The 22,576-nt window shown below is 46.7% G+C and overlaps 1 protein-coding gene across 2 annotated transcripts; it reads left to right on the top strand.

Annotated features, from left to right (window-relative positions):
* The first annotated feature begins 1,302 nt into the window (after positions 1-1,302).
* LOC134537323 (peroxiredoxin-6-like) lies at positions 1,303-22,133 on the top strand. Of its 2 annotated transcripts, none has more exons than XM_063377626.1 (6): positions 1,303-1,358; positions 7,360-7,576; positions 10,055-10,211; positions 16,883-17,100; positions 18,617-18,692; positions 21,878-22,133. In XM_063377626.1, exons 2-6 carry the CDS (start codon positions 7,494-7,496, stop codon positions 22,049-22,051), a joined length of 708 nt encoding a protein of 235 aa, XP_063233696.1. In that variant the 5' UTR covers positions 1,303-1,358; positions 7,360-7,493; the 3' UTR covers positions 22,052-22,133. The 2 variants fall into 2 exon arrangements, with proteins under 2 accessions (XP_063233696.1, XP_063233697.1); XM_063377627.1 differs by lacking the exon at positions 1,303-1,358 and adding an exon at positions 3,545-3,721.
* Positions 22,134-22,576: the final 443 nt, after the last annotated feature.

Below are 22,576 nucleotides of genomic sequence, written 5' to 3'. Positions count from 1 at the left end.
CCGGAAGAGAATTGAGGGGTACCCAAGTGGAAAATACAAAACGAGAGCACCTAATATAGGAAGAGGTTTTGTCTGGATGGGACAGTAGGACATTCAAACCTCAAATGATTAACATCAATCAGGATGGTGTCACAACCACAGGCAGGCGGGTCCTGGATGCCAAGTTTACGTAAATGATCGGGGATGTGTTGTGTGTAGTCTGGAAGTGGAACGATAAAGCTGCAATAGCGCGGGGCTGATGGTCAAATATAATGTTACTGCTCATGGCGCTATCCCCACATAGTTCTGTATATATTCTGTCGTACTGGCGTACTTATCCTTGCCACATCATAGCCCATTCCTCCATGAGTAGTGTCTCTAAATAGTGTATGAGTATGTTATATGAAATTGCCATCACCCGACCTCTGATTAAGGCCCAGGAGGTACCTGACAGGCGCTACGGGCGTCGTGGTGCTGCTGATGTCCGGGGTGCGCCAGGCTAGTGCGATACTAGGCCGTTGATTGTGGGTCGTGGGTACTCTGCCCCTGCGTGCCCCGCCAGGTATATGGCTTGAAACCTGTTCCTGAGTTGCGGCGCTCGGCCGTGTGGAGGACGGAAGGGTGCAGAATTACGGTAGACAACACAGTTGATATTAAACAGTGTTTAATTCATGTACTTTCCGGTGGTACGCGTGGGTACCTTGTACGCCCTACACGTACACTATGCGGTACAAAGTTGCTACACAAACCACGCTAATGTGCTGTGCGGCATCTACGCCGTATTACATTTACACTTTAAAACAAAACACAACACTACAACAACCCTTGGATTTTACCGCTGCAGTCTCGCGGGAACGTGATTGATGTTTGCTGGAAACGGCCAGCGCCGAGAGTTAACGAGTCTGGGAGGGCTCGACGAGCGTGACCCTGAATTAACTGTAACATTGACGTCGACCCAAGTGTCTCCTTGGCTCCTTCAGGCCATTATGCCTCGTCAAAGTCCTCTCTTGCAATACCAGTGCAACCTAAGTGCAGTGCTACGAGCAGGGACGAACCTGCGTGCGCCCTGGTACGTCAGCAGACATCACAGTGTATAAATAGTTATGTTTTTATGCCTTTTCTTTAAGTGACCACGAGTAACCACGAGTGTGTAAATGTTGTGTAAATACTTCTTTTGTATTAATTCTTTAACTCATCCAAGTGCTGTGTCATATCATGTAGATCGGCAAACCTAGCCGGTCGCGCGAGTCGCGTCTTCCCCGCCGGCCCGTTTCCCCTTCCTCCCCTCCGCAGCCGGCGCGGGCGGGCGGCAGAGCGTCAGTCAGTTGCCAACTGGGAGTCGCACGGAGCGGACCTCCTTCGCTCCGCCACCGCGAGAGGTAGTACGGGATCCGGGTCGCAGCATGGATGAAACATTCGTCTACCGACGTGGTCGTCCAGGCTGTGACAGGATTCCTCACGATAAGCCTCGTTAACAAGATCGCGTCTTCGTAACTCCGCAACTCATTCCGCTCGAGATGCACGCGGTGCTCGTCTGACTTTTCTACTTTCTTAATCTGTATATACCGTCATATAGTCGTTTACGCATATGTCACGAGTCGCGTACGTGCTACGAAGCACCAGTGAACTTTTCGTAACCGGTACGATTCGCTATGGGTCTGCATTCGTTTTACGCCAGTTCTCATTTTGTCTCCAAGTGTTAGTTTCCGGGAGTCCGGGTCACGGCAGAGGAGGACGCTCGTTTCGCGATGTGCCGGCCAGGCTGCGACAGGCTCTCTGTACGGAAATAAAAGGAGCTGGTGAAAACGGACATCATCGCATTATCCTTACTACCATCTACCATTCCTTCCACATACGCATAGTTCCCTCCTGGTCCCTTACTTTCCGGTCCCGGCCACGTTGGCCTGAACTCACTTTCTCATCGACGAGAGCTACATGGGCAAAACAGGACATTTTCGCAAACAGAAAATCAGGGACCATAGGCCGAGGGACGTCAACATTTAAGTGACGTTGGAGCCGGCATGCGTATGCGCGGAGAATTAACTAAAAAACACTGTGGTTGGAGTCGGCCAGTACCATAAGTGGCGTGATCCACGATGCGGTGCGTAATCACTAAAAAGACGTCGGGATAGGCCCGGTTCTGCGGAATACACGCCGAGTCGACGTGAGCAGCAGCGAATTAGAAGGTTATGTGATTACATTACTTACAGAAGGAGCGATCGGTGAGCACAAAGGTGAAGGCTGCTCACGGACGAACACGTCTTGACCCGGCGCAGAGTGGTTCGAGACTGCCGAACATGGCCGCCTCGCAAGAGGGGGGGGGGGGGGGAACTTTCACTTCCCTTGTGAGACGGCGCCAAAAACTTATATTATATTGATTGGTTGAATTATAACAATAAACACATTCCAGGAGCTTAAATAAAATCTAGCACCTGGTAATTGGGTGCTTAAGGCTTAACAACTGTTTTGTATTATTTAATGATTTGAAATGTCGCACCAAGTTGACGACTGTCAATATAGTGACAAATTGTCTCCGTGTAAATTTTTTAGGTTGGATTTCTCATAACCTGACTTGATCAGGTTCACGGGCTCTGTAATTAAGGACAGTGGCCGCGGAGACTGGTAATGAGGTTCGTTGCCCACTCCGTGCTGCAGTGCTCGCACGGATTACCTACGACGCACTTACTTAATGCTTATGAATAATTACTATTGTTTAGTGTCTCATTCATTGATTGTTTTATGAATCGAGTCCCCGGGGTTTCGTGTCCTGAAGTTTATTCGAGTTTATTGAGGTCACGCCCGGGGCGCTCGTTTGACTCATTCCGGCTGGGCTAAGGGTGCGCTCCGAAAACGGGATCTGGTACTGGCGGTGCGGAGCACGGGCTTAGAGGCCATGGTCGGTACGACGTCAAAATTGCTGTCACCACCGTGCCTGTGTAGAGCCATCTCATTAATCCGAATTCCAATATGACCTGGTATACATATAAATTGTGCCACAATATGCAATTTGGACAATTCCATACATATGTGGATTAAACTATACGAGTCAGTAATAATGATGGGGTGTTGTATGTTTTCCCGCCAGACATACAGCAAGACTTTATATACCGCATACACCTCAGCATAGTAAATGGTGGTTATAAGCGGCAGCTGATATATAACACATAAGTTTTTTTATAACTATCATAAAAGGCTGCCCCAACACCAAAGTCCATTTTTAATGCATCTGTGTATATTGTTATACATGAGGGTCAAATTCACCATCCTATGGAGATATTGTATGGTGATACCGGAAACTGCTCGCTGTGCATAATTACCTAAACAAGTATGATGTTTATCATACAATATCATTTATTGCGAGGTATTAATAAAATCCAATAGTTGTTTCCCAGCAGCATCACTATATGCATTCTCCCAACTAGTGTGAAATGATTACCAGGGTCCAAAAGTGGCCAAAAAAGGTCTTCCAAGTATCAGCATGCAGGTTGGTATTAGGATGGACATACAGTGAAACCATAGTACACACAGAATGTAAATAATGTACCGATATAGCTATGGCCTCAATATTATCAGCCTCCGGCCGATAGTCTACATCAATCGTCTCGACAATGTACTTCTTATGAATGTAAATAGCTGTAACCTGGTAAACACTATCGGATCTGTAGGTACAGGACATAATCTGGAAACCTATTCGGAGAAAGTCGTGTTTCACAAAGCATGATAATATCTACAGTATGTTGTCGTAAGTACAGTTCAAAGGGAAATTGATTAGCCCCCAGAGATCTGGCATTCCATTGAATCCTAATAATATTATAAACGCGAAAGTTTGTAAGTATGGATGGATAGATGTTTGTTACTCTTTCACGTAAAAACTACTGAATGGATTTGAATTAATTTTGGCCTACAGCTAACTTATAACCTGGATTAACACATAGACCCCATATTAATATGAAATTCCATCCCTAAGGGAGTAAAAAAGAGATAATTTCATTTTATAACAGAAAAAAATCATAGGTCATAGACATACAAATAGTGAGTGAGTGTCATTTCTCTATGTCTGACACACGATCATACACATAGTAAGGTCTGGCAAATTAATATTTTTCTCCTTGGTGAGACCAGCCCGCTTAGTGGAGCTCGCAGCGGCTAGCAAAATAAAGACGTTAATAACAGTTTTTTTCTTAAATTCGTCAATAGATAGAGTTGCCTTGAATTTTAAACGCACCATCGTTTGGTGCGTTTGTCATGTCTTTAATTTTCGTTTGTTTGTGCCGTATGCGTTCCTATACCATTCATCCGATTGCGATGAAATTTTGGTGATTTGTTATGCGTATGCCCATGAAGGTTACTGAGACGGTATAACCAGTGGCGTAGCCAGGATTTGTGTATGGGAGGGGTTAAGACGCATGGTTCCTCCCCCCCCCCCCCCTAATAAAGTGAGGGGTCCGGAGGTGGAAAAATTTGGATTTTAAGGTGTAAAATAGTGCTATTTTAGCAGTTTTTAGTACTTAACTTTAAATATTGTAATGGTAAAAATATTATTAATTTTTTAATAAAAAAAATTGTTTGAGTAATTAAGTAAGAACATAATTAAATATATTTTTATCAATAAAAGTGCCTTGTTTACGTCCACTCAAAATCATAAATCATGCTCGAAGCTCGACAATACAAAAAAAATGAATAAAAATGGTTGGGTTTCGGCAGAACTGATCTATTCCTGGAAACAATTAGCTTTAGCTTGAGGAGTTACATGACACCATGTCGTCTCAATTCTATACACACACAGCGATCCTTACACTTTTGGAAGCCCAGTCACCACCTGCTTATAATTACCGCGCTGGTTAAATACAGTAGGTGTAAGATATTTGAAAACTTGGGACCCGTCACGGCGTCATAACCTTATAGCTTCTGCTCGCGACAGGAGTAGGGGAAGGGAAGGAGAATCGGTAGGGCTCGCTTAATCTTCCCCTTCAGTGCAGTGGCCGGTGATAGCTTTTAGCTAAACTGCTTTCAGTTAAGAAACAATAATTTGTGCTCAGGGGGGGGGGGGGGGGGGTTAGAACCCCTAACCTCCCCCCCCCCCCCTGGCTACGCCCCTGGGTATAACTATTTTTCAATAGTTGGAGCACGAATCGTGTCAAAAAATGTGTTTATTTCATTTTATGTAGCGGCACTTCGTCTGTTTTTGTTGTATAAGTGCGCACGCATGACACAATTTATTTAAATATAAAAAAGAGACAGAGATAGAGTTGTGTGTATAGTGAGATAGAGACGGAGAGATAAGTTGAGATAGAGCGAGGTATAGAGTATGAAATGGGTTAGATAAAGAGATATACCTATAGATGTATAGAGCTATATAGAGACTTATATATAGAGGATATAGAGATAGTGGGAAGTAAATATGTAGATATAAAGAGATAAATAGAGATAGAGAGATACATAGATGTGTATAGATGTAGATAGAGATAAATATATATAGAGAGATGGATAGATGATTTGTATATGTGGAACTACATCAAACATATTACAAAACAAAAAAGAATGAGTCATTGCAATGCATGCCGAGCATTAGCTAGATAATGGAATCTTTTCAATATCAGTAATCTCTTATTTTTCAGCTTTTTTCTATATTGCTTTATAAAGTCTAAATTACATACAGACCAGGTAAATAACTATAAACTGGCAGAACATCGTCTGTCGGGATCTGAAAATGATATAAATAAATTTTCACACTTGACATTCAAATTAAGAAGACAATTACTTACTACACCCTGTGCTCAGCCCGGGCAACGCCGGGTATTGCAGCTAGTTATCTATACACAGGAAAGAAGAGGCATCGTCAGAACAGAATTACTTCAAAATTTGGAGAAGTACCTTCAGCAGTGTTTCTTTATTTACTAAAAACGTGTGATCAGATTTCGCTGTACTAACCAATCCTTCTATCATGCCTGCTTGTCAGTGATGTCAGACAAGATGATACCCTGTCCGGCAGTAAGTCATTCGTCGATGCCGTATGATGAAAAGTAACAGGTCGCGTTAAATTCACTTTTGGGTATCTCTTATTATTGGGCAACACTTATTATAGGGCATGAAACTATCACATACTTAATGGTCAGTGTACATGTAGGGAACTTTTCAAAGGGAAACCTTACAGCCAGTAAATACGTATTTTAAATTTTTAAGGTTTAATAAGCCACATAGTGTTTGGGTTATTTTTTGGTCCCATTTATTTTCTATCAAAGAAAACTGCAAAATTGAGAGATTTGTGAAGAGGATAAACTATCACTATATGATATGACGATGCAAATGTTGGAATGCCTAGTGTGTTACAACACATGAGCCCAGCAATCTTCCAGTGTAAAATAGGCCACGAGATATGCAAGAACTGCCAACCTAGACTGAGATGGTGACAGACTTGTGAGCAGGAGGACCAGGACTCGAAGAACGCATGATAGTTTTGCATCCCGCATGAAAGTGTCCAGGGTTTTCTCTGTATCCATGCAGGTTTTACCTGGGCCCAACTTATTTGGTTTTAGTCTAGAACAGTCAGAGAGGGGAGTTAGCCATGTCTGGCCAATCCCCTCCTAGCACATGATGCATATGTTACCCTTCCTGCATGGCTAAAACCCAGCATGAGAGCGGATAGGCTTCGGCCTGAGACGCACTTAGGTCCCTCCCTAGCACGGATCCCTCCCGCATATACACTTAGTTTTAGTTAGGTTAGAAAAAAGTAAAAAAAAACCTCGGCCTATCACTGCGCATCTACCGAGGCTATACACCAGTATTGTTTTTAGCAGTTTATATTTACGATACAATCCCGGGTCATGATCACCGAGTGAAGAATTATATGGATACACACTTAATGCATATTAACCATAAAACGTTCCATCACTCTTGATACAAAAATCCTTCAGGAGTTTTCCCTGACCGGTGAATTCAGGCGCATCCATATCCGGTGAAGAAACAAGAAACTCGCCGATCACTTCCGAGCGATTCCGATCTGCGCCGAATTCTCCCGTCTAATCCCGACAGCAAAAAAAAAAAAAAAAAATTGACGTGATAATGTCTTATAAATCGATGAGCGCCGGCTGCACGCACGAAAAATTGTCACGTTCCGCCTGATCCGAGCGTGAAAGAACCGGCCAACCACCGTGCGAGAAAATCTTCTATAATATCAAACAGGTTAAGGCGGGCTTTTTAATTAATTGTTCGTAATTATATTAAAACAATATATTTAAATTAAATTTGCAAAAACTGTAAATAATATTTGAAAATTAAAAAGTATGCAATTTTTCATCAATGTTTTCTTATGACGTTATCATGTAAAATTATCGTCCGTAAAACGACTTTACAGACCACCCCCCCCCCCTTTTTCTTTAGTTGCAGATCGCTTGTTTGGCCAATGAGGTGAGCGCCTGGACACCGGACACTTGTAGCCCCGCGGCTCCCCCCACGCTGCGACGGGCCCCAGGCGGGGAGACGCGGACCGCTCAGTCGCGCGCGGGGCAGACAGCATGAGGCTGGGCGCCGCTATCCCCGACTTTCCCGCGGACACCACCCAGGGGCCCATCCGCTTCCACGACTGGCTGGGCGACTCGTGAGTACACCACACCTCACCTCCCATTATTGCGAACATAGGACTGGTTCTAATATACATCTGTCTAGAGAAGACGGAACTGACATCCGCCACAACGATATTCTAAATGACGAAGGGCACACGGGCGATTAAAGAGGTTACAAGAGTTAAATAACTAAAATAATGTTTATATGAATGTCGTGTGTGAAAACATTTTATGTGTAAAAATGAAATTATATTTGCATAACTTAAAAAATAATCACTCATCGTTTATTACATTATGAAACAAATATTATTGTTCATTTAGATTTATATTCATTCAAAAAATTTAAAAATGCACAAATATAACAAGTTCAAAAATTCCATCCAGCACTGTTTAGTTTAAATATTGAGATAAACATTTGAAGAGTTTGAGATAGCTTTGGCCAAAAAAAATCTTTGATAGCGTGACAGAACTTAAGACATTTGAGGTGATCTGTTCAAATATCCCTATGTGATGCAGAAAATTGGAGGCAATTTTCCGTCCACTACTACCTCTCCAACTCTATTGTCAAATACATCGGAGACAAACATTCGACAGTGCGACAGGGCCTTTACTACCAACACCAGTTATTGTCCTCAACATCGACATGTGCATTTGTATACCAATTTACCCAACATGGGCGTGGCCAGGATTTGTTGTAGGAAAAAAAAAGGGGGGGGGGGGCAAGAGAAAGGAAGCTGTAAGAATAAATTGCTAACGGCCTTTTTTTTTTTAGGGGGATTTGCACCCTCAAGACAAGAGGGCTTCCGTGGTCCTATCTGATGAAAGTCGATCCTTACAATATGATTAAGTTCTTATACGTGATTAAAGAAGAGGCTACTCTCTAGTTTTGTATATTAAGTGGCCAAAAATGGGGGCGTAATTAGTCCATTTAAGTTTGTTAAGGAGTTGCTTCAGAGGAGAGCCGTTTCCCCTCACTGCCCCTCTCTGACTATATATGCCCTTAGAATTGTTGAACGTTGAGGAGTGATTTGACGCAGAGCATATATGTGGACTGCGTGTGAATCTGTTTGAATTAGAGATAATCTTATCGCAGCAGTGTTTACTGGCGTATACCAACTTTAGAAACCAATTATAACGTAGGTTCCTACATTACGTAATTTATATTTCCTGACATTTCATACTTTTTTCACATTTTAAAACAATGGTAATTTTTAACAATGTAAATACTATTTACATGTGATAAAATTAAACGTGTATGGAAATTTCGCCATGTCGGAAATGTCCCGATTTTTTTTTTCTGAACACGATTCTAGTTGATTGTCGTGTTAAACATACGGCAAATGTTAGATCCTATTCAATGCCCCTCCACCCCCCAAAGAGAACTCATAGTATTGAACCTTACACATACATACACACACAAACACACACAAATACACAGAGGTGCCCACCCCCCCCCCCCAACACTATGACTCACCCCCCCCCCCCTCCCCAATCTAATGTTGACCCCTCCCACCGCCGGAAATTTTTTATGCCATTTTCTCAATGATTTACTCAATTATTTTATAATATTATACTTTTTTAGTATTATATTTTATCACATTTTGCATTAATTAAAACTTATTTTCTAATAATAATTTTGGTCATATCAGGTAATATTTCCATCCTGAACCGACAGATGCCAAACTGCTTTTGTTGAGGAAAGTGCGGGGTTGCCAATTTGATTTACAAGATCCCATTCAATTATAAAAGCACCAGAAACGGATTTTCACATTAGAAGCTATAATTATGTAAATAATATATACATTTTTCTCGTCTTTTAACCACCCCCCCCCCCCTGAAATTTTAATGACGCAGTCTGCGTCGTTACCCCCCCCTTGTGGGCACCCCTGATATACATATGGAGCTGTGTTAGTGACATTTTCAGCGACGTCAATACAAACTGTTTGAAGAGAAAATGGACATCATGGCAGAGTCTCAATGTTAGGCTCCATGCGCTATGTTTCGGGTAGTTTCAGAATTAAAAAAAAAAAAAAAAAACACTTTCAAAGTGAGATTACAGAAGCAAGTCTGTACGCGTGACCTAGCCGCGGAAGTGACGGACCGCCAGGTAAGGAAGACTAGTGAGCGACCGCGAGGCTAATGGCGGGCCGCCCAGAGAAGCCAGGGCCGGGAGCGAATCATATTGTCGGGGCCCTCCCTGTTATTAATAAAAACAGTTCATTCCGCAACTAAAGACTGTCAACGTGGGATCCCCCACCCGGGGGTGGCCCAGGCAGTTGGACAGGCTAGGCTCGTGTCTGCAGGTGTGTGTTGTTCGCGCCTCAGAGCTAGGCTCGTGTCTGCAGGTGTGTGTTGTTCGCGCCTCAGAGCTAGGCTCGTGTCTGCAGGTGTGTGTTGTTCGCGCCTCAGAGCTAGGCTCGTGTCCGCAGGTGTGTGTTGTTCGCCCCCCAGAGCTAGGCTCGTGTCCGCAGGTGTGTGTTGTTCACCCCCCAGAGCTAGGCTCGTGTCCGCAGGTGGTGCGTGCTGTTCGCGCACCCAGCCGACTTCACGCCCGTGTGCACCACGGAGCTGGGCAAGATGGCCGCCTACGACCGCGACTTCCGGGCGCGGGGAGTGAAGCTGCTCGCGCTGTCCTGCAACAACCTGCGGGACCACTCCTGGTGGCTGGACGTGAGTGGCCTGGTGGCTGGACGTGAGTGGCCTGGTGGCCGGACGTGAGTGGCCTGGTGGCTGGACGTGAATGGCCTGGTGGCTGGACGTGAGTGGCCTGGTGGCTGGACGTGAGTGGCCTGGTGGCTGGACGTGAGTGGCCTGGTGGCTGGACGTGAGTGGCCTGGTGGCTGGACGTGAGTGGCCTGGTGGCGGGACGTGAGTGGCCTGGTGGCTGGACGTGAGTGGCCTGGTGGCTGGACGTGAGTGGCCTGGTGGCTGGACGTGAGTGGCCTGGTGGCTAGACGCGAGTGGCCTGGTGGCGGGACGTGAGTGGCCTGGTGGCTGGACGTGAGTGGCCTGGTGGCTGGACGTGAGTGGCCTGGTGGCTGGACGTGAGTGGCCTGGTGGCTGGACGTGAATGGCCTGGTGGCTGGACGTGAGTGGCCTGGTGGCTGGACGTGAGTGGCCTGGTGGCGGGACGTGAGTGGCCTGGTGGCTGGACGTGAGTGGCCTGGTGGCTGGACGTGAGTGGCCTGGTGGCTGGACGTGAGTGGCCTGGTGGCTAGACGCGAGTGGCCTGGTGGCGGGACGTGAGTGGCCTGGTGGCCGGACGTGAGTGGCCTGGTGGCTGGACGTGAATGGCCTGGTGGCTGGACGTGAGTGGCCTGGTGGCTGGACGTGAGTGGCCTGGTGGCTAGACGCGAGTGGCCTGGTGGCGGGACGTGAGTGGCCTGGTGGCTGGACGTGAGTGGCCCGGTGGCTGGACGCGAGTGGCCTGGTGGCTGGACGTGAGTGGCCTGGTGGCTGGATGTGAATGGCCTGGTGGCTGGACGTGAGTGACCTGGTGGCTGGACGTGAGTGGCCTGGTGGCTGGACGTGAGTGGCCTGGTGGCTAGACGCGAGTGGCCTGGTGGCGGGACGTGAGTGGCCCGGTGGTTGGACGTGAGTGGCCTGGTGGCTGGACGTGAGTGGCCTGGTGGCTGGACGTGAGTGGCCCGGTGGTGGGACGTGAGTGGCCTGGTGGCGGGACGTGAGTGGCCTGGTGGCTGGACGTGAGTGGCCTGGTGGCTGGACGTTTGTGGCCTGGTGGCGGGACGTGAGTGGCCTGGTGGCTGGACGTGAGTGGCCTGGTGGCTGGACGTGAGTGGCCTGGTGGCTGGACGTGAGTGGCCTGGTGGCTGGACGTGAGTGGCCCGGTGGCGGGACGTGAGTGGTCCGGTGGCGGGACGTGAATGGCCCGGTGGCGGGACGTGAGTGGCCCGGTGGCTGGACGTGAGTGGCCCGGTGGTTGGACGTGAGTGGCCCGGTGGCTGGACGTGAGTGGCCTGGTGGCTGGACGTGAGTGGCCCGGTGGCTGGACGTGAATGGCCCGGTGGCTGGACGTGAGTGGCCTGGTGGCTGGACGTGAGTGGCCTGGTGGCTGGACGTGAGTGGCCTGGTGGCTGGACGTGAGTGGCCCGGTGGCTGGACGTGAGTGACCCGGTGGCTGGACGTGAGTGGCCCGGTGGCTGGACGTGAGTGGCCTGGTGGCTGGGTCGTGTCCACAGCACCGCTGCCAGCCCGGGCCATGTAGCATGGCCGAGTGTAACGTGTCAAACACTACATACTTCATCCCCACTAAACACAAGGCATTTGACTACTGTGGTTTTGATACAAAAAATATGTTAATATTGAGTACTGAATATTAATTTTAAAAATTGAACCAATTGAACTTAATTTTTACAAACCGTATTTGTAATATTACTGCATTCATTCTATTATTTTATTTGTATTACTTGTATATGCGTGCAGAAGTAAAGTGAGAGTCGGGAAGGGCTACAAGTGGTCGAGGTCGCTGACTCATTATGCCCGGGCGCAAGGGTGGCGGGTTCCTTTCCAACCCCTGGCAACCCTCAGTGGCGGGCCAGAATTACCCCCCCCCCCCAACTCACTTTATCAATGAAGTTATGATTAAAATACGCTAAACCTCGGTGAAGGCAGTAATGTTATTTCAGGTGATACAAGGCGAGCTGTTACAACACCTGGAATCACAATGCAAGTTGAGAATGATAATGTAACTGCGTTAACAAATGTCGATATAACAGACTAGTCGGTGACACGCGGGCCCTGGAGACCTCTGGACTCCAGTGTCTGCCACGCAGTTGCCCGCTAGTGTCTGCCGCGCAGTTGCCCGCCAGTGTCTGCCGCGAAGTTGCCCGCCAGTGTCTGCCACGCAGTTGCCCGCCAGTGTCTGCCGCGCAGTTTCCCGCCAGTGTCTGCCGCGCAGTTGCCCGCCAGTGTCTGCCACGCAGTTGCCCGCCAGTGTCTGCCGCGCAGTTGCCCGCCGGTGTCTGCCACGCAGTTGCCCGCCGGTGTCTGCCGCGCAGTTGCCCGCCAGTGTCTGCCGCGCAGTTGCCCGCCAGTGTCTGCCACGCAGTTGCCCGCCGGTGTCTGCCGCGCAGTTGCCCGCCGGTGTCTGCCGCGCAGTTGCCCGCCAGTGTCTGCCGCGCAGTTGCCCGCCAGTGTCTGCCACGCAGTTGCCCGCCAGTGTCTGCCGCGCAGTTGCCCGCCAGTGTCTGCCGCGCAGTTGCCCGCCAGTGTCTGCCGCGCAGTTGCCCGCCGGTGTCTGCCACGCAGTTGCCCGCCGGTGTCTGCCGCGCAGTTGCCCGCCAGTGTCTGCCGCGCAGTTGCCCGCCAGTGTCTGCCGCGCAGTTGCCCGCCGGTGTCTGCCACGCAGTTGCCCGCCGGTGTCTGCCGCGCAGTTGCCCGCCAGTGTCTGCCGCGCAGTTGCCCGCCAGTGTCTGCCACGCAGTTGCCCGCCGGTGTCTGCCGCGCAGTTGCCCGCCGGTGTCTGCCGCGCAGTTGCCCGCCAGTGTCTGCCGCGCAGTTGCCCGCCAGTGTCTGCCGCGCAGTTGCCCGCCAGTGTCTGCCGCGCAGTTGCCCGCCAGTGTCTGCCGCGCAGTTGCCCGCCAGTGTCTGCCACGCAGTTGCCCGCCAGTGTCTGCCACGCAGTTGCCCGCCAGTGTCTGCCACGCAGTTGCCCGCCAGTGTCTGCCGCGCAGTTGCCCGCCAGTGTCTGCCGCGCAGTTGCCCGCCGGTGTCTGCCGCGCAGTTGCCCGCCGGTGTCTGCCGCGCAGTTGCCCGCCGGTGTCTGCCACGCAGTTGCCCGCCGGTGTCTGCCACGCAGTTGCCCGCCGGTGTCTGCCACGCAGTTGCCCGCCAGTGTCTGCCGCGCAGTTGCCCGCCAGTGTCTGCCGCGCAGTTGCCCGCCGGTGTCTGCCACGCAGTTGCCCGCCAGTGTCTGCCGCGCAGTTGCCCGCCAGTGTCTGCCACGCAGTTGCCCGCCAGTGTCTGCCGCGCAGTTGCCCGCCAGTGTCTGCCACGCAGTTGCCCGCCAGTGTCTGCACAGTGCCGCCTCTAGTGCCACAGCCGCGAGAAGCACATTGTTGACGATGACTCGACTGAGTGAGGACCTTGAGTCTGGTTTGGGAAGTGGACGTGAGGCACTTTATCATCCCTCTCTTGGTTTTGAAATACTGCCGAGGTCATTCCAAGTTCTTACAATCCAAGTTCTTTTACGGAGAGCGACCTTGAAAATTTGCCGAGTCAGAGGCCTCAGTTCTTAAGTATCAATGTGGTCGGAAGACGTCGATTTTTTAATTTGATAAATTAATAGGGATAAATCGGAAATTGTTATTTTAGGGAAGCTGCTAAACGATATTTATGTGTTTTTCAATTATCCATGGTTTTGAGTTATCTGCGGCATTAAAGCTTGCGTTACTCAGATCTGAAAACTTGAATAAAACTAAAAATTTAACCGTGATTTTTAGTCAAGCATTGTTGTGGTTTAAGATACACCTACTTTTCTTGGAAACTTAAAGGTAACTGAAAGGGGAAAAAAAGCTATTTATGAAATTATGAAAATAGTTTGGCGGTTTCGATATAAAAAAAAAGTACAGAATTTTGTGGAGAGGGGAAGGACGAAATGAAATAACTAATTAGTAGGGGGCAGTTCTCCGCGGTTCGAGTCACTGGTAATTACACGTCTTAGATTGTTTCGGTGCAATGCGTATTTGTGGACAAACTCGATGATCATGTTATTTATGCTTTATGTTTTTGTGGTTACAAACTATTTATAAGAACATTTTTTTTTCAGTAAAATATTTTAAAGTGTCTAGTAACTTAACAACCATTTATGATAAAGATTTTTTTTATTCTTCTTTGAAACCTTACATGGACGATTTGTTTTATTTTATAGAAGATCAAAAATCTGGGCACTGGTCGTATGAGTTTTATTTTAATGCGATGAATATTAAGACATCTTAAAATATACAGCAGCAGAATTAAAATGGAAGATGAAAAAAAAAGGACAAAGGAGAACAGACACACTTATAATACACTTATAATATTCACATAACCCTACACAGAGACACACATAAAAAAATATTATCTCGGAAACCTATTTTTTCACCTTCAAACAATAGGCCGTTACCAAGCCCATTTTGAAATGCCACGTCTTTGAGCGTGAAGCGAGGATTATCTGAGATGAAGTGTGATCATATTGAGCCAGATTCTGAGAGCTAGATGCTTTTTACGAGGCGTCACATCATCAAGGTTTTATTTATTTATTTCTGGGTTTAAATTAATGACTGAGGATGTGAAACAAATGCCTTAACCAATTCACATGCGATGACGTATTGCAAGGTAGGAAGCTAAACAAAGAAAGGATTCAAAATAACCAAGTCGCTTCTCTTTAACAGAGTGTACACATCTTGACCAGGCACTTCACTGCCAGCAATACCATCACCACGGCCGTGTCTTGCGTCAGCCACTCGTCTCTCGCTCGCGGCTCTGACCTTGAACGGCTCTGATCTTGAACGGCTCTGACGGCACGTCGCTCTTGTCTCTCGTCGGCGTCAAGGGGCCCGCCTCGTCAGGGGCGTATCTGTGCTAGCGAGGCGGGACTGGCTGGTGCTTCTAGCGCGGTGTCTTCTCTGGACTGGCGCGCAGTCTTCTCCCAGTGCACAGGATAACTGTGATATTTGAGCGGTGACCGTAACATTATATGGCCGAGAAATTATGATAAAGGTGTAATGCAAGTCCCTTAGGTGCTTTCAAGAATCTGCACTGGTTGTTTTACGCCTAAAAAAAAAAAAAAATACTCTGAAAAAATCCGTTTTAGCCATTTTAACTCTACTAAAAATACAGTTTAAAAACTTAATCCGGAATCAAAAGTACTTTTCGGCCCTCGGCGAACTTTAAAATGCTTTTCGTGAGCAGACCCCACGCGGACATCTCGAGTGGTTGTTCCTGAAGCTCTGCGCACCGCGTGTGCCCGGGTAGCTCCGTGCTGGTAGCTGTATCACGCTGTTCTCGACGGGCCACTGAGTAGTTCCCCTCGTGTCTGTTCTGGCTGCGAGCCCGCCCCGTCGCCATGATTACACGAGTTTCCAACCTGCCTGCCAGGCACCTCAGGGAACTATACTGTACAAAATAAGTGTGTCTACTTCTGTAGGCGAGTTTGAAGTTATATATACCTATATATTAATTTAAGACATTGAACTCTTTTGAAATTTAATGTAACAAAAATTAATTAAATATTCAATTCATGTGTATAAAATAATATTATAACAATACCCCCCAAGCACCAAAACCTTAAATAATTTCTTATTCATCACTCAAACAAATTTCATATTAAAATTAATAAAAATAGCACTATTTTACACCTTAAAATCAAATTTTCCCGGGGGAGGACCCCCCCACCCCCCACTTTAATACGGGGGGCTATGCTTCTTAACACCCCCGATACACAAATCCTGGCTACGCCACTGTATTTACTTAAAGAACAATACGTATAATCCAGTAATCTGTAAATTTAAAACAGTTTAAAAAACCACCGCTGCGAGAGATAGATAGAGATAGAGAGGGATCCGTGTCTGTGAACTTTGCGTGGAATTGAGTAGATCTGTTGAGTAGACTTGGAGCAAAGCGAGCGGAAACAAAGGCGGGCGTCCCGTCGGGATGGGATACTTGTCGAGACAGAGAGTGTCTGAGTGTTGCTATGACAAGTTATTATCCTCTGCAATTCAACAAGCTCCGTTGGACAGTTTTTTTTTTCTGGATGTTGTAACAGATCGATCAACAGACAGACATCAATTTTAACGATTGTGTATTTGGCCTCTGCATCACTTCTTCTTCTCAATTCTACCACTATGTTGAAAAGTGTTTCATGTACACACAGGAGTCACCAGACACGCCAGGAATGACCAGATTAAAAAAAAAAAATGGCAATTTTCAGTTAATAAGATTAAATAAATAAGGAGCTAATTATTAGCTGGTATAGATGCTGTTTCGTGTAATTTTACTTTATTTCATTTATATTTGGGTACAAATCATTTCATTTGTATTCTATCAAGTCATTTCGTTTGATGAATAAGGTTTCGATTCATTTCGGTTTATCTGGTTGTATTTCAGATCCATTTGTCAACGACAAATATGCCATTTTTTTACTTTCCCCCCTGGGTTTCGGAAATTTTGATTTCAAATGACAACATTAATCCATAGTCGCTGTGTCGTGACCAGTGGCGGATCCAGGATTATGGTTTGGGAGGGGCTCGACCCAGCTGAGGCTAGGCTTCATCAAGGCAAACACTAAAACAATAGTGGAGGGGGCTTGAGCCTGTATGCGCGGGCGGACTGCCGTGCTGCAGGACATCAGGACCTACTGCCTGGACATGCCGGAGGAGTTCCCCTACCCCATCATCAGCGACGAGCGGCGCGAGCTGGCCGTGCTGCTGGACATGGTGGACGAGGAGGGCAGTCGCGACCCGGAGACCGCGCTCGCGGTGCGCTCGCTCTACGTCATCGGGCCGGACAGGAGGCTCAAGCTGTGCATGCTGTACCCCAACTGCACCGGCCGCGACGTCGAGTGAGTGGCGTGGCCTCTGGCCCAGCACCAGCCCAGGACTGGGGCCCTTCAACTGCATTAGGCTTTCACAGCCACTGTCTGAAGTAGCTTGGCTTCTGGGTTGTAGCCGCGTCCTTGGTTTCGGGTCGAGACATTGCAGTCGCCATCATCAGGGAACAGTTACCTGACAAGTACCTTACAGGTAACTGCTCCCTGACGATGGCGACTGCATTGTCGACCGAAACCAACCAAGGACGCGGCTACAACCCGGAGGCCAAGCTACTTCACTTGCCCTGCTGTTTTCTCTCAAATTCTGTCTTATTGTTGCTGGGAATGGTTTATTTGTTAGGATTAGGGTGTTGGTTGAAGAGGGGGGGGGGGGTTAAGGTAAAATCAAAATCATAAATTCTTTCGAATGATATTCAGTCCACGTCATTTATTATTTAGGTGATAGAAGTTGGTACTGAACTGACAATGCAGAATGTCCCAGTTATAAATTTAAATAGCATCAACTATAAGAGTTTTTGAGCTTTGGTTCAAGATCACAATTAAACAGTTTTATAAAAGCGCATGCGCGAGCACTGCTTTGTTGTTTGCTCGCTCGCAGCGCCACCTACGCAAAATGGCGATAAGTAGAGAGTGAACCTGTAAACTTTATTCGGCAACAGTATAGAGTCCCTCCCCATTGGAATCTCTTTGCACGAGAGTGGTTGAACGTCCAAGTCCCTGACCGTTGGATTGGTCGTAATGGTCGAGACGACAGAGCTCTTTTCCGCTGGCCTCCACGTTCACCTGACATAACTCCATGCGAGTTTTGTTTTCCTTTGAGGGTTTATAAAAGATCGTGTCTACGTAATGCCGCTGCCAGAGTCGAGACACAGAACCAGGGTCCCCACATGGCCGGTGCTACCGTTGCTATGGCAACGGGGCCCATGGGTCTAGGGGGCCTTCGAAGGAAAGAAAAAAAAACTTAAAACAAAAAAAAATAGACAATTATAAATAAATCATGGAAAACAATTAAACAGTAAGGCCTAAATTTAGTTACCGATGAAATATTACACCAGAGTAATATTATTCGGAATATGCTGTGCGTACAGAACGTGTCTGAATCTACAACTGTGAGTAACAAAACCACCACCACCAATTGACGTTTCACCATGTTGACAGTGCAGAACACTTACACTCATTTATTTGCCATTATTCAAAATAAATTTACGTTGACAATCGAAACACTGACTTAAAACTAGTTTTAATGTGTTTTAAAAACAATTGTAAAAAGGTTAAAAAATATATATAACTAAAACAATGTACATAAAGGAAAAAACGTTTTTTTATCTCTGTTAGGAAAAAAAAGGCCCGGGGGGGGGGTCCATCATGACTTCTAGCAACGGGGCCCACAGAATGACGTGGGGGGCCTGCACAACACTGAAGGAGGCTACTGCTTCCATTACTCCGGACTTGTTAACCAAAGTGTGGGAAGGTTGTATGTGCACATGTCGGACATGGACATGCAGGCGCGACATGCTCGTTGTTGCAGCGAGATCCTGCGCGTGGTGGACTCCCTGCAGCTGACGTCACGCCTCAAGGGGGTCGGCACCCCGGCCGACTGGACGGTGGGTGCGATCCGGCAACACCGCACCGACACTGTCTCTGCTCGTGGAGACAGCTGTCAGGTTTCGATGGGGAATCCTTCTTTTCACAGACGAGAGAGACAAACGGCCGATCGTGCATCTACGGTTTTTTTTTGTTCATTGTAAATAAATATGGTGGTGTTGATAAAAGGATACTAATGGTCAATTAGGTTAGGTTAGCTACATTATAAATACTTTAAAACATTGTGGACGATTGATTTGGTTAGGATAGCTACATAAAAGATACGGGAAAAAAAGCATTAACTTCGGGTTTTGGCTCTCTCGTCTGTGAAAAAAGGGCTTCCCGTTATAATTGAGGATGTGCAAGGGCGTCGCCAGCCGATGGCCATGGTGGGGTTGGGGGGGGGGGGGCAAGTTGTGGGAAAGGAGTGTATTTTTTTTGCATTTGGCTACATTTTTTTGAATCTCCAGGGCTCTGGGGGGGGGGGCAACTGCCCCCCCTACTTCCCCCCCCCCTGGCGAGCCCTTGAGGATGTGTGGTGACCCTGTGGGTTGCAGTCAGGACCCAAACCTGCGCCGTGAAGCGTGGTGGCAGAACGTAGAGGCCGGACCGAGCCCAGGAGTAGGAGTGTGGACAGGGCTTGTCCGTCCGCCATCTTGGATTGTGACGTCCCGGCTGCCATATTGGACTCACAATCCCTCAAAATTACGAAAAACTTCCCCTACTTCAAGGGAAAATTTCCCGTTTTATTCTTTAAAAATTCGAATTTTGTAATACCGCAGATTACTTTTGCCTTGGAAAGAACCAAAATTCCTCATGACACCAATCCCAAAATTTGTTGAAAAGAAAACAAAAATTTATTATTTTCAGCTGTGGACAGGCTTAGAACCCACGAACGGTTAATCCGTGGGTTGACGTCATCGAAGACCCGCGCCTTAATCCGCTCGGCCAACAAACCAGCTGTCGAGGTTGTATTGTAATAATACTAACACCCCGAGTGCTCGGGCTGGAAAGTAGGTAGACGGTACGCATGCGCCGACTGCACGGTTGTCTCACTTACTCTCACACAGAGGCTGGGCGAGGAAATTATTTAAATCTGTCGATCCTAATCAGGATAATGAGATAAACTTATTAAATTATGGTATTGTCACCGGTCCTTGATAAGTGTACGAAGTTTAGATTAAATCTGTCCTTTTAAAGTGGGTCAAAATCGCACCTAAAGGAGTCGGTTACAAACATACAAACAAACATACAGGTGAAGCTAATATAAAACGTGTAATTACATTCATACCATATCCAATACGTACATTGAAATTAATAACGCAAATTTTTCACACTTAATATCAAGCTAAAATCTTTAAGCTGTGAAGGCCTGTGTAATTTGGAAATATCTACACATTTGAGACTATGAAGTGTTGTTTTAATTAATTTAATAAAAATAATTGCATAAAATTAGCTGCATCATGCTATAAAATAATAATCTACATCAGCTATACTAGTTAGAAAATAACTTTAGAATCCCTACTAATACTGATAATATTATAATAACCCATACTGATATTATAAATGCGAAAGTGTGCTTGTTTATCCTTCTTTAACGCAGGAACGGAGCCACGGATCGACATGATTTATTTTTTCATATAGATAGTTTATGGGCCAGAGAGTGATTAGGACTACATATAATTATTAAATACCATCCCCAAAAGACTGAAAAAGGGGTAAATTAAGTTTTATTATAGAAAATCATAGGAGGTAGTATATAGACACGCAAACCGTGAGTTTGTGTCATTTCTCTATGTCCGCCACACAGTCATATAGTAAGGTCTGGCAACTTCCTATCTTTCTCCTTTGTGAGACCCATCCGCTTAGTGAAGCTCGCGGCTGCTAGCGAACTAAAGGCGCTAATGACAGTTTAGTTTAGAACCTCGTCAGTAGATGGCGTTGCTTTGAATTTGTAACGCGCTATCGTTTGGTGCGTCCGTCACGTCTTGCCTAGGGGTTACCTGCCTTCACACGAACTGAAGCTGAAGATTGGCGTCCCGGTTTTGCTGATGCGTAGCCTTGATGCACCGAGATTGTGCAATCAATGGGACTTTTAAAAAAAAAGATATATATATATATATATATATATATCCAGTCATGGGGACTGTCAACAGAAGTGAAAACTTAAAACTTTGTTTTTAAATGTGTAATATGACATCATTTCTACGTCAAATTTACGTAAGAAAATGATTTTGGTATTATATCAGTACGATGTCAGCATGATATCATTTATCCTTACATAATTTTTTAGTCACAACAGATTTCAGTGGTATGTCAAAATTACGTAAAAATCCATTACCTGGCTATGGCTTACCAGTGATGTCAGACCTAGGTCATGTATGTATTCACGTGGTCAAATTAACTTCACTCACTGCTACTACAGCGTGTCGGCGATGCAAACTCACAAGATTTTTACCCGTCCAAAAAACGAAAGTCCAACACGCAAAGATACAGTCGAGTATATACATTGTATTAGTGTATGCATGCGTATACGTGTACACAGGGCCGCTGCGATTCGCCAGTCTGGCGCAACACGTCACTAGCATGTCGGTGACGCGAACCCATTAAGGGGCCCGCCTACCTGGGCACACATACGGTGTGCAGAGCTTCAGGAAAAACAACGCGATTTCAAAACTACTCAAGATATCCGAGTGGGGCCTATTTACGAATAGCATTTAAGAGTTCGCTGAGGACCGAAAAGTACTTTTAATTTCGGATTAAGTTTTTAAACTGTATTTTAAGAAGCGTTAAAATGCCTAAAACGCATGTTTTCAAGAGTAATTTTTAGGCGTAAAACAACCAGTGCAGATTCTTGAAAGCACCTAAGGGACTTGCATTACACCTTTATCTTCATTTCTCCGCCATATAATGTTACGGTCACCGCTCAAATTTCACAGTTGTCCTGTGACGACGAGAAGACTGCGCGCCAGTCCAGAGGAGACACCGCGCTAGAAGCACCAGCGAGCGTCGCGCTTATCATCCCGCCTCACTAACACACATACACCCCTGACGAGGCGGGCCCCTTAAGTTTCGCCCCTACCAAAAAAAAAATCGCTCAAAGCGGCTAAAGAAGTTTCCACTTCAAGAGCTTGTCCCGCAGACGCGGCAGTGCCGTGTTTGGCCCGGGCGACGCCAGTGTCTGACGGGGAGGTGGTTGTCGCAGCCGGGAGCCCGGGTGCTGGTGCTGCCCGAGGTGGATGACGAGGACCTGCCCGCGCTGTTCCCTGGGGGCGTGGACACGGTGGCTCTGCCCTCGGGGCGTAACTACCTGCGCACCGCCGCCGACCCCTGCTGCCATGCGCACTACCTGGTGCCGCGCGGCCCGCCGCCTCTCTGATCACCACAACAGCACGGCAAACAACTCACGACGCTATTGTGTATTATTGTTATCATGGTATTAAATTTAATGTTTTCCTCGATGGATTTTTTTATTTTGTGGAATCTCTGTGAAAAAAAAAAAAAAAAACTACTTACTTTCTTGAGGAGTGTGTAAAATACCGGTCCGAGCTCTGCAGTCGGAGATAGGGACCCGGAGCCAATGTCCGCCATCTTGGATCGTGACGTCACTGCGGCCATCTTGGTGTCAAAATTTCCTCAAAATTCCTCAGAGATAACTGAAAATCCCTCAAAATTAATATAAAAATTACATATTTCGGGAGAAAAAATTCCATTTTAAAGGGGATATTAATTTTTTCATTCCTCAAAAAATCCAAATTTGGAATGCCCCAAAGGACCTTTGCCTTTCAAAGAACACAAATTCATTAAAAAAATGGAATAGACTCCTAAAAGGAAGTTGCCATAAGCCTCCGAGGTCATGACCTTGACCGTAAACACTTAATTAATATTATTTTTTGACCAAATA

Source organism: Bacillus rossius, chromosome 12 (genome assembly GCF_032445375.1).
Source record: "Bacillus rossius redtenbacheri isolate Brsri chromosome 12, Brsri_v3, whole genome shotgun sequence".
Taxonomy (NCBI): Eukaryota; Metazoa; Arthropoda; class Insecta; order Phasmatodea; family Bacillidae; genus Bacillus; species Bacillus rossius.
The sequence above is the reverse complement of the archived record's forward strand: the minus strand, read 5'-3'. Positions and strand labels throughout refer to the sequence as shown.